Consider the following 13,155-nt stretch of genomic DNA (forward strand, 5'->3'; position numbering starts at 1 on the left):
CAGCTATGTAGAGCAGAGCTAATACAGTAATTGTGGGGGTAATTAAGTGGAAGAGGAATTTGTGGAGATAGATGTTTTTCCAGGTGAACATGTTGAAGAACCAGCATAGGTAAAAACTATTTTGGATTTCATTGTGTGTAATGATAAAGGGTTACTTTTGTTGACAAGGGTCCGTTAGGAAAATGTAGTCTTAGTGTAAGGCTGATGCTTTAGTGCTGCTTGTGGGTGGAAGGGGGGTTTAGGGTTCTCATGTTTTTCTGTCATTCGTTCTTCGGGTTTTTTCCTCTCTGTTTTGTGGATGTCTGCGAAGAGTAAGAATTTCAGGTTGTATACTGTATACATTCTCTGACATAAAATTTACAAGGATTTTGCCTGGATTGGAGAGCATGCTTTATGAGGGTAGGTTGACAGTGACAGTGACAGTGGACAGTGGACAGGCGATGATTAGCTTTTAAAGAAATAACGTATTGTTGCACAAAAGCCTTTTAAGCTGCAAAAACTGAACAGGAAAAAGTAATTTGCCTTGGAGGACGAAAAGAATTAAAGATGGTGTTACATCCAAGGAAAAGTAGCCAGAAATAGCTGGAAGTCTGGGGAATGGTAGCATTTCAGAACTCTGAGGACATCCACAAAATAAAGAATATGGAGGTGACTAAAAATAGATGTAAAAAGGAAAAGGCAGTGAGGGAAGGTGTAGGTCCCTTGTAGCAAGATGATAACATTTATATTTGTGATTACGGAAATAGCAAAGGAATTCAGTGCTTACTTCTCATCAGTCTGCACTCCAGGCACAGAAAGCCTGCCAGATATTACCAAGTATTAAAGGTCCAGTGAGCTTGGAAACTTATAAAACCCAAGGACCCAATGAGCTGCAGTCCAGAGTTCTGCAAGAGCTGGCTTTTGAGGTAGCAGATACTCTAATTATCATCATCCTAAATTTATATTCTCGAATTCCTTCAATGGATTGAATGTTATCAAATATGGTTGCAGTATTTAAGAAAGGAAGGAGAGAGGGAAAACAGGCTTCCTCCTTGCCTTTCTCCCATGCATTCTCTCTCCTTCCTCTAACTGACTCCTTCCACCTATCAGCTGTCAGCATCTCATTTCATACAGCCCTCCCCACCCACCTACCTTTCCCTTCACTTTGTTTCACTTATCATTTGCCAATGGTCCTCCTTTCCCTCACTGACCTTCTCATCTTGGCTTCCCCTTCCTTTCCATTCCTGATGAAGGGTCTCGGCCCAAACATCAGCTGTTTATTCCTCTCCATAGATGTTGCCTGACCTTTTGAGTTCCTCCCAGCACTTTGTGTGTGTGTGTATGTGTTACAAAGTACACCAGCTTCCGGTTAATTGAGCCATCCATTAAATCAGGCAGCCACTTGTTTGGGACAACTGTTAAAAAACAAAAAACAATCAAGAAAATAGCCAGGATTCTTGTTGTTTATTTGAGACACTGTGCCACTTGATAAGGACGGGAGACTATTATCAAACAGTTTTTAACTAGTGTCAGTCGTATGCACTTGATGGCTGATAAACACAATGCCAAGCTTAGAGTGAACAGGTTTTAAATGTCATCAGTTGTGTGTGTTTGTGTTCAAAAATCTACATTTTTTTTTAGTTGTCAAGAAATAAGCAGTAAGACAATTCAGAACTATTTTGCTCTCTGCGGTTTCAAGCATTCGGGCTTGGAGGTGCCAGAACTAGCTGGGAGTGAAAATGAAACAATTTCACTACTTCAAAAAGTTAGGAAGAATTTGAAGGTATCAACAATTATCTTGAATTTCACAATGAAATTGAAGATTTGGAGGATGCAATTGTCAGTACCAATGTCTGAAGGCAGACCATTATCTGCACTAGGTGTTTGTGCTGATTTTGTTAATTTATAGTTAATCAAAAGAACACAACAACATACTCCAGATGAGTTCCTTTATCAATAACTATTAGGAGCTAATACACAGTTTTATAAAACTGTATTGGTAGTATTCTAATTTGTTCTGTATTTCAATCATAATTTGTTACTCTCTAAAATGGTAATTTGTCTTTTTCATACCTTTATAATATTTTCATGAAACTTCGTCTTGGTCTTGACAACTCCCAATTAACCAGAATCTTCTGTATTTGTTTGCCTTTGGTCAGTGGTAGGGAAATGCTGGTATCTATAATGAAGGATGTAATAACAAAAGAATAAGATAGGCCCAATAAGAAAGACAAATCAGGTCTGACTAAACTGCTGGAGCTCTTTGAGAGTGTGACTAGTAATAAAGAAAAATGGGTTATGGTGGTGTGTGGATTTTTGGAAGATTCATCACTGGAGGTTGGTCAGCAAGGTTCAAGCCCCTGGAAGTAGAGGTGGGCAGAGAATTGTCTTTTGGCCTGAAAGCAACATGTGGCAAGTCTGTAACGTGGACAATTGCAGGCGTCGGTTCTTAGGCCACAGCCAGATTGTTGATACAGATTGTGAGAAGCCAAGGACATCAAACGCCATACTTGCAAGTTTGTTGTTAACACCAAGCAAGATGGAATAGGGAGGGATTATATCCATTCTAAATAGTAGCATTACACTGTCGTAGGAAAGTGGTATCCAGCATCAGAGGTCCCACCGCCAAGGCCATGCTTTCTTCTCACTGCTGCCATCAGATAGAAGGTACAGGAGCCTCTGCTTCAAGAGCAGTTACTACCCCTCAACCAAAAGACTCTTGAATAGAAGGTGATAACTACACTCATTTGCCCCATCATTGGAATGTTCCTACAACTAATGATCTCACTTTAAGGACTTTTTATCTCATTATCTCATGTTCTTGTGATTTATTGCTATTTATTTGTATTTGCATTTGCACAATTTGTTGTCTTCTGCACTCTAATTAATATTGATCCTGTTGCAGTTACTATTCAATAGATTTGCTGAGTATGTCCTTAGAAAAGTGAATCTCAGGGTTGTATATGGTGACAAATATGTACTTTGATAATAAAAATTTACTTCAAAATTTTAACTTTTAATGCTACCGTAGTGACTGTGATGCATGTTCAATTCCGCTGCTGTCTGTAAGGAGTTTGTACGCTCTTCACGTGACCGCATGGGTTGGATTGGCATGCTGTGGTTTGCTCCCAGATTTCTGTACCCCAGAGAACTGAGGAGTTCTGGTCATTGTGTTCATTCAGTTGATTTCTGGACATTAATGAAAATGAGGAGTGTGGGGTTGGAGCAGTAAATAGTAGTGCTGTGTTAAAGGTGAGCTCCAGTCTTAATGAATGGACGTGCAGACTCAAAGGGCCAATGGTCTCCGCCTCCTCGCCCTATTGTTCCTCATGTTGTATGTTGCAAGCCATCCTGGTGCTGAGTCGGGGTGGGTGTACCAGCCCTACCTGACTGGGTGAAGATATCCTGGATTGACTGCAGGGATCAGATTGAGCTTTGAGCTGCCCTCTGGGTTCAGTGTGGATCTCAACCCTGATGATGGGTCACTGTAGGCATCAGGCCTGATGGTCGGATCAAAATGTACCCTAGCCTTGTGCTGATTTTTAAAAATCTCTGTATAGTTATTGAATTCAATACTGCAAGTCCTTTCTGAAAGGCTGATTCACCCCTGTGCTCAGCCCCTCTTATTTTTGGTTTCCCTTTCTTCTCCTGCAGGTCAAGTTGGAATTGGACAGGAAGGCGGAGATGCGATCGACCTGGGTGCTGTGGGGCGGGATGGCCTTCATGGCGACACAGTTTGGGATCTTGGCTCGCCTCACCTGGTGGGAATATTCCTGGGACATAATGGAACCCGTCACCTATTTTATCACCTATGGCAGTGCAATGGCGATGTATGCCTATTTTGTCATCACACGGCAGGTAAGCCCAAACATTGTGGGTATTCACTAATCTTCCTCATTGCCAGGTGTTTCACAGAAAAATAATTTCAATATCCTTCTGGAAATTAATGAAGAATCTGACATCAAGGTACAGACGATATGACCCATCTTCTCTATGACTCCTCCTGACTTGTTTCATCTGCAGATCTGATTGAAAAATTTCTCAGGGGGATGGAGGTAAAAATGTTCACTACTCTTTCTTGATTCTCCAGGTCAGTTCCTGCTTGGACTTGGCTGATCTTTCTGTCATTATTGCTGTGGTGTGAGGGGCAGCATAACTACCAAAGCATTGAGGTTTGCAGTGTTTTGGTGGGCAGTTGTTCTTCAATCCATTAAAAAATGTACCCTGAGTACCCTTTTCAAAATGTTTACATGTCTTTGCATATGATATTGAGATTACTTACTGTACTTCATTCTTCTGTTATGTGCCGTGTCATATGACGTAGGTGATCATGGTCTTTCCATGACCGTGATTGTTCTTGGCAAAACTATTGTACTGCAAACAGGAAATAACTTGATGCCATTTTGCAAATGAAAATTTTTACTACATTGCCTTATACATAAAACTAAAGAATAGTTTCTACTTCAGATTGTTCACATGTAACTATTAAACTTTAAAATTCCATAATTTCCAAAGATTTCTCCTGTTACCACAAAACTCTTAATTCACCATACTCATGACTTTAGTAACAGAAAAGCAAAATTTTTGGGATTGTTGAATGTTATTCCAATGAATACATCAAAATACTTTTTTAAAAATTGCAAGCATAGATTTTCCATTACCTGTGGTGAGTTTAAAGGGAACTTGGGTACTGGGGCCCAGTGAGTTGAAAAGGGGCATGGAATAATTTCTAAATGCTGGGATTTTTGAGTAGTTAGGGTATTAATGTTTTAAATTTCAGAACCATTTTCTTCCTTCCCTAGTGAAATGCTTGTTGAGGTACAATTTGACACATGGTCACCTTTTAACATCTGTCAGAAAAACGGAGAGTGCACAAGGATCATTTGTGGACTTGAGCAGCTAACCTCAGGGGGTGTAACATTTCAGCAGGTCTGTCCTTGAGGTATTTGTTACCAGGGTTGCCCCTTAGTAATAATGATCAGTTAGGCACAGAAAGAATCTGTATTTACTGGCAAAACCTTTATTGGCTCAGTTCAGAAGCATGTGAATTTACACAACTGAATAACTGTGTGCACACCACCTCCCTCACTTCAATGAACAGCCAGAGGAGAAAAGGTAATACCTGAGGGGACAAAAGGCAACCCTGGCCAGGCCTTCCTTATAATTTTCATAGTGGTAGGTTTGTTCAGCTCCTTTTTGAACGTTATTATTGAATGTGCTTCCACTGACCCTCGGGTAGATGGAGCTCGTCAGCCTGGGAAGGCAGTCCATCTAAGAGAGGGAAAACTCTGATTTCAAACCTCCGCTGCCTTGCAGCCATATCCACTCATGGCTTCGGGAGTAAACCCTGAGGACAAATCTGGAGCTGGAGTCCCTAAGGCAGTCCGATGTTGCCTTCAGCCTCGTTCTGGCAACTCCTGTGACGACACTGGTGCCAAGCTGTATCGGCCCTTGTCCTTCCCTTGGACAACATCGGTGTTGTGGAGAGGGGAGACTTGCAGCATGGGCAACTGCCAGTCTTCCATACAATCCTGCCCAGGCCTGCGCCCTGGAGAGGCCACACCAGCAGACTTCCAGGCGCAGGTCCATGGTCTCGTGAGACTAACGGATGTCACCGCTGACCTATCACACTTCCAGATTACCACAACTGTGTTTTAGATAAAATACCTCCACGCCTATAGTTCCTTATCCAATTAGACTGATGTATTCTGTTTGCAACCCTACCTCATTATTGAGTGGTTGTGTGTGCCCTGACCTTGTCCCTTTTCCTCCACAGGAGTACATTTATCCCGATGCCAGAGACAGACAATACTTGCATTTCTTCCACAAAGGAGCCAAAAAGACGAAATTTGATATTGAAAAATACAACAGGCTCAAGGATGCGATTGCTCAGGTAAAGTCCAGATTATAGCAGAGACTGATTTCCAGTTCAATTATGTGACACGTGTCTGCTTTGTGCAGAGCAGTGAAAGGAGCCAGCCACTTCTCAAACTGCCCTCCTGTCCCATCTGTGAAAGGATATGTGGTTCTCACATTGACCTTATTAGCCACTCTAGAGCCTATTGGAGTAGAATCAAGTAGTCCCTAGTCTGTAGGGCTGCCTAGAGGGAGCATATGGGGTAGTGGGCTGTGCTGGAACACAGTGCACTGATTCATTGCTGCAGACAAATGGAATATCTCACTGTCTTGGCTGGAGAGGCTCCTGTGTGACTCTCTGTAGTATCAGGGTGAGGTTGAGATAGCTGAGGGGCAATAACTATTCCTGAACATAGCGGTGTAGTCCTGAGGCTCCTGCACCAGATGGCAGCAGTGAAATGAGACCATGGCCTGGGTGGTGGAGGTCCTTGATGATGGAAGCTACTTTCCTGCGACAGCACTCTGTATAGATGTGCTCAGTGGTGGGGAGGGCTTTACCCGTGATGGGCTGAGCGACATCTGCTACTTTCTGCAGGATTTTCCATTGAAGGGGATTGGTGTTTTCATATCAGCCCATGATGCAAACAGTCAACATACTCTCCACCACACATCTGTAGAAGTTTGTCAAAGTTTTAGATGACGGGCTGACTCTTCGTGAACTTCTAAGGAAGTAGAGGTGCTGCTGTGCATTCTTCGTAATGGCATTTATGTGCTGGGCCCAAGGCAGATCCTTTGAAATGATAACTCGGAGGATTTTGAAGTTGCTGACCCTTTCCACTTCTGATCCCCTGGTGAGGACTGGCTCATGGACCTCTGGTTTCCTCCCCCTGAAGTCAGGTCTTGCTAACATTGAGTGAGAAGTTGTTGTTGTGCCACCACCAGGGAAAGGAAAGAGTTACCCCTCAAGGGGAAAAAGTTGCCCCTCAAGGGAAAGAGTTACCCCTCAAGTGTCCTGTAAATTATTTTTCTCACTTTAAATTCCAGTTTCCTCAAGTTTAAAACTGCTTACCTTGGGAAGAATCTTTGGCTGGGGACCAGAGTTTGTGATGGGGATCAACAAAGATGCCTTTGCCCTTCCCAATATTTAGTTAGAAGGAGTTCATTTTATTGAGAGCATGTGAAGAGTTGCAGTGAAGGGATTGAAAGAAACTCATGTGCTGTTCTGCTGTACCTGGTATTGTAAAAGGGATGACAAGAGATTCCTGTATTATAGTCGCTTGGGTAATAGAAATTCACCTTCACGGAATTCACATATCACTACACAAAAATGAGACAGAATAAAATTTATTGTCATAGTATTTGTGATTTTTAAAGTAAGTAAATAAACAAATGTTTTCTTTTGAAGTGGCACAGATGATACTGCTTGGAATTACAGAAAATCTTGTTATAGACCGATTTCCAACTCTCTGCTTCCCCATAATGCAGGGATCACCGGTACATAAAAACAAGTATTTTCTTTTTTTTTAATTTGATTTACAAAGCAGTAGGAAGGGTATTGGTTTGTGAGGAATGGCTTTGCACAAGGAATTTTGGGATATCTGGTAACTCCTGGTGAATTCTGCGTTTCAGGCTGAGTTGGACTTGAAACGTCTCCGGGATCCACTCCAGCTCCATCTCCCCATTCAGCCCGTCAGTGACCAAGAGTGAAGAATGGCAGAGGTGACACCACCATCCCCCTGTCCCTGCCACTCCCACCGACCAACCCGTGGAATGTCTGGAAACGCTGAGACCATGGCACTCTATACCTTATCAAAGCCAAACCCCTGCGGGTCCTCAGGGTCCTACTGGCTGTGGGGATGGGGGTTTGAGATCACATTGAGATGTCAGGTGCATAGCGGAATCCGATTATGTGGAAACAACAGTGCCGCTTTTCCAAGTGATGGCGTGTGGGCGGATCGGGATGCACGTTTCCTCTGCATTTTTTTAAAAAAAATTTATTTACACCATTTATTTTACTGTTTAATTCTGTTTTTGTGCAGATTTTACAAACTATCAATTCATCTGACATTGCTGCACTCAAAAATAAAATATGAAAAGGGCATTGTGTGTGAAAATGTTATAAGAAAGAGCAATGTAATTCTGACAATAAATAACTATCATTGTTGTTTTTTGGAGCTAATTGGCCTGTTGCCTTTGGTCACTGGGTGAGATGGTTTGTTTTTTCTGGTATGATACACGATTGGGAAAGAAAGATGGTTTGGCTGCTCTTGCTGCCTTTTCTAAACAAGCTGTTTCAAATCAGTGGGGAAAGAGTCTTGTGTGCTCCCTTTCTCAAAGAGGTGAATGACTTGTAGCTGTTTTGGCACAGTGAGTAAGTATCTCTTGGAGGTGATCTTGGAAGTGAACCTCGAACCAAAGCTTTACACTGACTGGAATGATTCTTACTAAACTTGGCAAAGCTCGGTTCACTCCCCTTTTACAAATCTTTGCATCTCAGCACATTCTGCCTCAAGGTACATGCCTGTTGAACTTAACCTAGTAGGTGGATGGTGGGTAGCAGGAAAAAGGCTCTCAGTGCACAATCTTGTCCACGTTAATCAGGTGAGCAGTGGCCCGCTAAACAAGGCAGACAGAATGGGGCAAAAACCAATTTAGGCTCTGTACACGTTTCCCATCTTGAATCATTGCTAAAGTGAAATGCATTTATTTTTAAAGCAATTAAAGAAATGATAAGCCCATTTAAGAGGTATTTGTTGTCTGCTGTCTTGTTTTTCCATATGTGAAGATGTCACTGTTAACTGTCCTTGCATCAGAGGCTCCCCTTTTGGGAGATTGTACATTAAAGTGCTAGATCTTATAACTAGGATCTAGATACACGAGTCAACCAATACTGAGTGAACATTGATCCGTATCAAATGCATGTTGCATTACTGTTACTGTGGGAGCTGCATCATGGAAAATATGTTGCATGGTTTTTCTGATAGACCGGGATTCAAATACCTCTGACCTGTATTGGGACATCTGATCTGCAAGTCACAATTGCATGTTCCCTTTATGTTGTTTGTACAGACAGAGATGATCTGTCAATCACTGTGACTTAAAAGGTTGTTACCAAAATGGAAACCATAGAAACTCAAGTTATATACAATATTACAGAACTTTGTATGGGTGTTCATTGTGGGGTGGGCCTACATTGTTGGGTAGTTTATCTCCTCAGTAGAAAATAACTGGCATGATTTTTCAGGCAGATTATATTGGCGGTGAATGCCTCTTGCAGTCATAATGACAGTACTGATGAGCTCCATGCAAGAATATCGAAGTGAGGTGGTTTTTAAGAGGCATTGTAGATGTGAGCTGTGTGTTGGTGGTTTCATGCAGCAGCCATTCTTGCCGCCGGTAATAGAAGAAAAAAAATAGCAATACAAAGGCAATCTCCTGCATTAGATGAAAATCTGGAAAATAAATGTTCTTCAGGTCGAGGAAAATCCGTGGAGGAGGAAATGGAGTTAGCAGGGTATCAGGTTGATCTGATGTGTTTGAGCTAATAATCCTGAAATTGCCCATTGACCACAGCAAACTGCATCACTGACAGAGCTAAAAGGGCATTGCTAGAACACCTACAGCCAGTTTTCATTGTCCCCACTTCCTGAGAATAGTATGTGCACCTGGGACTCCCGGGGTAAAGGGCAGTGACTGAGACTAGTGCCTTAGCTTCATCACCCAGCCTGAGAAATCCAGAGAGAACGTGATGCTCTGTTGTATCAAGTGCATGAACCAGGCCCTGGGAAACCATACTAATGTGCATGGAAATAAAGACCCTTTGAGAGCTTAATTACAGAATCTAAAAGACTTTGGGGATCTTGCTGTTTCTTTTTAAGAGTACAGTAGGTTGAAGGTACTACAGATGTTCAATTAACATGGCTGTATGCATTTTATATAATATATGCAAGAGGAATGATAGGTGAAATGTATCAGCCCAGATGGTGTGTTATACATTTGGATGTCCTTTGAAGTCTGTGCTATATATTGCCATATGTAGTGAGACATGAAATAATTGGATCTCTGCCCTTACTGGGCACGGCAAGGTACAAGGGATGTTCACACAAGTGGTACAAGAATCTATTTATTCCTGCAACACGGGAAAATTTGGCTGAATTCCCACTACTTTCAACACCATACTTGAATTTCCTGTCCCTTTCAGGGGTGTTCAGTTTAACTTCTTGAGTGCTGAGACATGTTTGTAGCTTTCCGAATACTCCTATGTTTTCTATCATGTAACACTTGCAGAAATGCTCTTGTGTAAATTTCTAATGCTGCATACTATGAAGCAGAATCTGAGGAATGTATCAAACCACAGACCATTTCTTAATTGACACTGTTTACTGAATAAATTGTCAAAAGAAAACCACTTAATTTTGCAGTGTTACTTTTTTTGAGGGATTGCTATTTAGGCTTCAAAGGGTTAATTAAGACCTGAGAAGTGTTAGCACACTGCCTGTAGGGGTGCATAAGTTCCAGAATTGTCTTGAACTTGGCAGGAATTGAAGGGTAATCTCATTCAGATAATCAAGATGATAAATTATAAGGGAAATTTTGGGAGTATTTTTTTCCAATGCTTTTTTTAAAAAATTGGATGCCATGTTAGGGGGCATGAATGTGAAATGAAAGATCCAGATCTAAGGAGCAGGATGAACCAATGATAGTATCCTTAATTATTCTTTGACAAACAGTGAACTCATTTATCCTGACCCTAAAAGCCAGCTGCCTTGCTGGAGAGAATTGTGTTTCACAAGGTCCAACAGAAGACATTGGTGGTGAAGTCCCTACTGTTCTATCCTCCACTGCTTTCCCAATTTAATGTCCTGGAAAATCATCAACTGAATCTGAGATGACCTTGGGAATTCTCCTGAACCCCTTGTGTGATCCTTCAAAGCCTGAAGAAACCACAGCAGTTCCAGAGTGGGAACCTACTGCTCCTCTTGGGTGCTAAAGTCCATCAACTCCCTTTGCAAATGGTAGGAAGTCTATATTCACTACACACTTGTAATTTGATCCTCTGTAAGAATGTGCTTTCTAATATCTGAAGCAATCTTCTGTGATTTATAAACTCTGGATACGCTAAGCCTCCTTAATCTTGAATACAATGTTCACAAACATAAGTTCTCATTTGTTCTAAAACTGAACACTACAGGTGTGTTACATATAGGATAATTCAGCATGGGCAGAACTTTAGTGTTGAATTGGTAGATTTTTTTGGACTTGTAAATATTAATCCTATTAATAAACCAACCCTCTTTTAGTGCATGTTTTTTAATGTTGGACATTATTGTCTTAAATCTATTAATAGCCCAACATTCTTTTAATGATTTTTTAATATGTATTATATACATATTAACTGGCAAAGTTTAAAGGGAATTTGAGAATTGAGACCCTTGTGAATTTCAAAGGAATGCATGCAATGTCACCAAGTTAGCCATCAGAATTTCCAAATAGGCAGTGAATTCTCTGAGTTTTACTGAGCTACCATATAACATTCCTGCATTACCCATCTCCAGTTGCTGTGTCTCATTACTGTGCACTTTATGATTTATTAACAAACTGAAAACTTTTTCACATTCTTTGAGAGTTTTTCACAACCTTAGGATACTGCAAAGACAGTACTGCTGATGAAGTAATTAAAGTCCTGTCACTCCTGTAAAGCAGGAGTTGTGGCAGCCACAATCAGGATTTACAATGGACAGGAAATCTGCTAGTGTGATGTTGATAGATAAATATTAGCCAATGCAATGGGAGTAATCTCCCCTGCTCTTCAAAATGGTGCCATGGAATCTTTTCCAACAAGGTAAACTGGGTGTCATCTTGATGTCTTATTAATCAAAAGTACAGGGTGATGTTCAAAAGGTTCATTTATTATCTGTGTATGTATGCAGTATACAACTCTGAGATTCTTCTTCTCCAGATAGCCACGAAACAAATAAAACCATGGAAGTCAGTTCAGAGAGAAACAGCAAACCCACCTATCGCACCCCCCCCCCGCACATAAAGAATGGCAATATGATCATCAACCCTCGAACACCCCCCCGCATGAAGTGCAACAAGAATATTAGCCCCCAAATACCCCTCTCTCCGCACAAAGAAGCTAACAAAAATGCAGCAAAAACGTCGACACCCCTAGATCCTCCTGCCCCCACACAAAATGTCACAAGAACATCAACCCCAAATTCCCCTTCCCCCTACCCCAAAAAAATGGGTGGGTGAAAAGGCAGAATATGAAAAACTATAAGACTGAAAATCTCCATAGTGCATATGTGATGTGTCTGGAATCTCTGCAACAGATGTTAGGTATTGATTGGATTTTGCTTATTAAGGAAAGAACTTTTGTTGTTAACTAACATTCAATGCATGTCCAGATTGGCATTCAGTTCAACAGCCTCTGATTTATGCAGCATTCCCATCATTTTAAAGGCTTCAATGCTGTTTCCGGAGCTCTGTTTTCTTCCTTGTTCCACAATGGGATTCTTCCGGGTTCACATTTCACTAAACGTGTCCTTGAGAATGAAAAATCAGGGGGAGAAAAAGGCAGATGCTGGTAACTGGAAATAAAACCAAAAATCTGGAACCATTCAGCTAGTTGGGCAGAAAAGTAGTAAAGTTGGAAATGATGGGTCTTTGACTGGGAACATTGGCTCTGTTTTTCTTTGCACTGTTGGTGTCTGTTCTACCAAGAGTTTCAGAATCCGACTTATCATCACCAACTTACAGGATGTGATGTTTTTTTGGGGGCAGCAGTACACTACAGACATAAAATTACTGTCAATTACAAAAATAAGCAAATGGTATGTAAAGATTTTTCTACAGAAGTGGTTTCCCATTGCTGCCCTCTGGGCAGTGTTTTTACAAGATGGGTGACCCCAGTCATTATCAATACTCTTCAGGGATTGGCTGCCTGGCATCAGTAGATGTATAACTAGGACTTGTGATATGCACCAGCTGCTCCCTTGGCTTCACCCTGATCAGTTGACCTACAGGCTAGCAGAGGGAAGGAGTGCCTTAAATCTTCTTCCGAAGAGATGTATCTCCAGCCCACTATTGTGACATATACAGACTTTGATAATAAACTTATCTTGAACTTTAGATTCTGTAGTTGTGTAGAAATGCACCAAGGATCTGTTCGTGAAATAAAAGTGACCGACACCCAGGGCAAGATGAAGCACCGCTGTGTGATACTCCAGGGCAATGGTGCAACTCCTTTCAGTCTGAGCCCTGCTGCTCAGAAGGGAAGTAAGAAAACACCTCCTCAAGCAGTGAGTCGTACAATTC

General features: G+C 41.5%; 2 protein-coding genes across 3 annotated transcripts in view; both read left to right on the forward strand.

Moving 5' to 3' along the window:
- The window catches only part of mcu (mitochondrial calcium uniporter), a 197,371-nt gene extending 188,787 nt beyond the window's left edge, over positions 1–8,584 (forward strand). The window contains exons 6-8 of the mRNA XM_059946490.1: positions 3,634–3,837; positions 5,756–5,872; positions 7,465–8,584. Coding sequence (XP_059802473.1) covers positions 3,634–3,837; positions 5,756–5,872; positions 7,465–7,542 — 399 coding nt within the window. The 3' untranslated portion in view covers positions 7,543–8,584. The remainder of the gene's footprint in view (positions 1–3,633; positions 3,838–5,755; positions 5,873–7,464) is intronic.
- A 1,872-nt stretch (positions 8,585–10,456) lies between these two features.
- oit3 (oncoprotein induced transcript 3) overlaps positions 10,457–13,155 on the forward strand; it is a 32,368-nt gene continuing 29,669 nt past the window's right edge. Inside the window, exon 1 of one of the 2 annotated variants that reach the window (XM_059946486.1) lies at positions 10,457–10,850. Coding sequence is in view for 1 of the 2 variants with exons in the window: in XM_059946485.1 (XP_059802468.1) it covers positions 11,650–11,677 (28 nt within the window). In the remaining variant the exon portion in view is untranslated. Of the gene's footprint in view, positions 10,851–11,541; positions 11,678–13,155 lie in introns of those variants that run through there. The other variant, XM_059946485.1, reaches the window with a different exon arrangement.

This window comes from Hypanus sabinus, chromosome 21 (genome assembly GCF_030144855.1).
Source record: "Hypanus sabinus isolate sHypSab1 chromosome 21, sHypSab1.hap1, whole genome shotgun sequence".
NCBI lineage: Eukaryota > Metazoa > Chordata > Chondrichthyes > Myliobatiformes > Dasyatidae > Hypanus > Hypanus sabinus.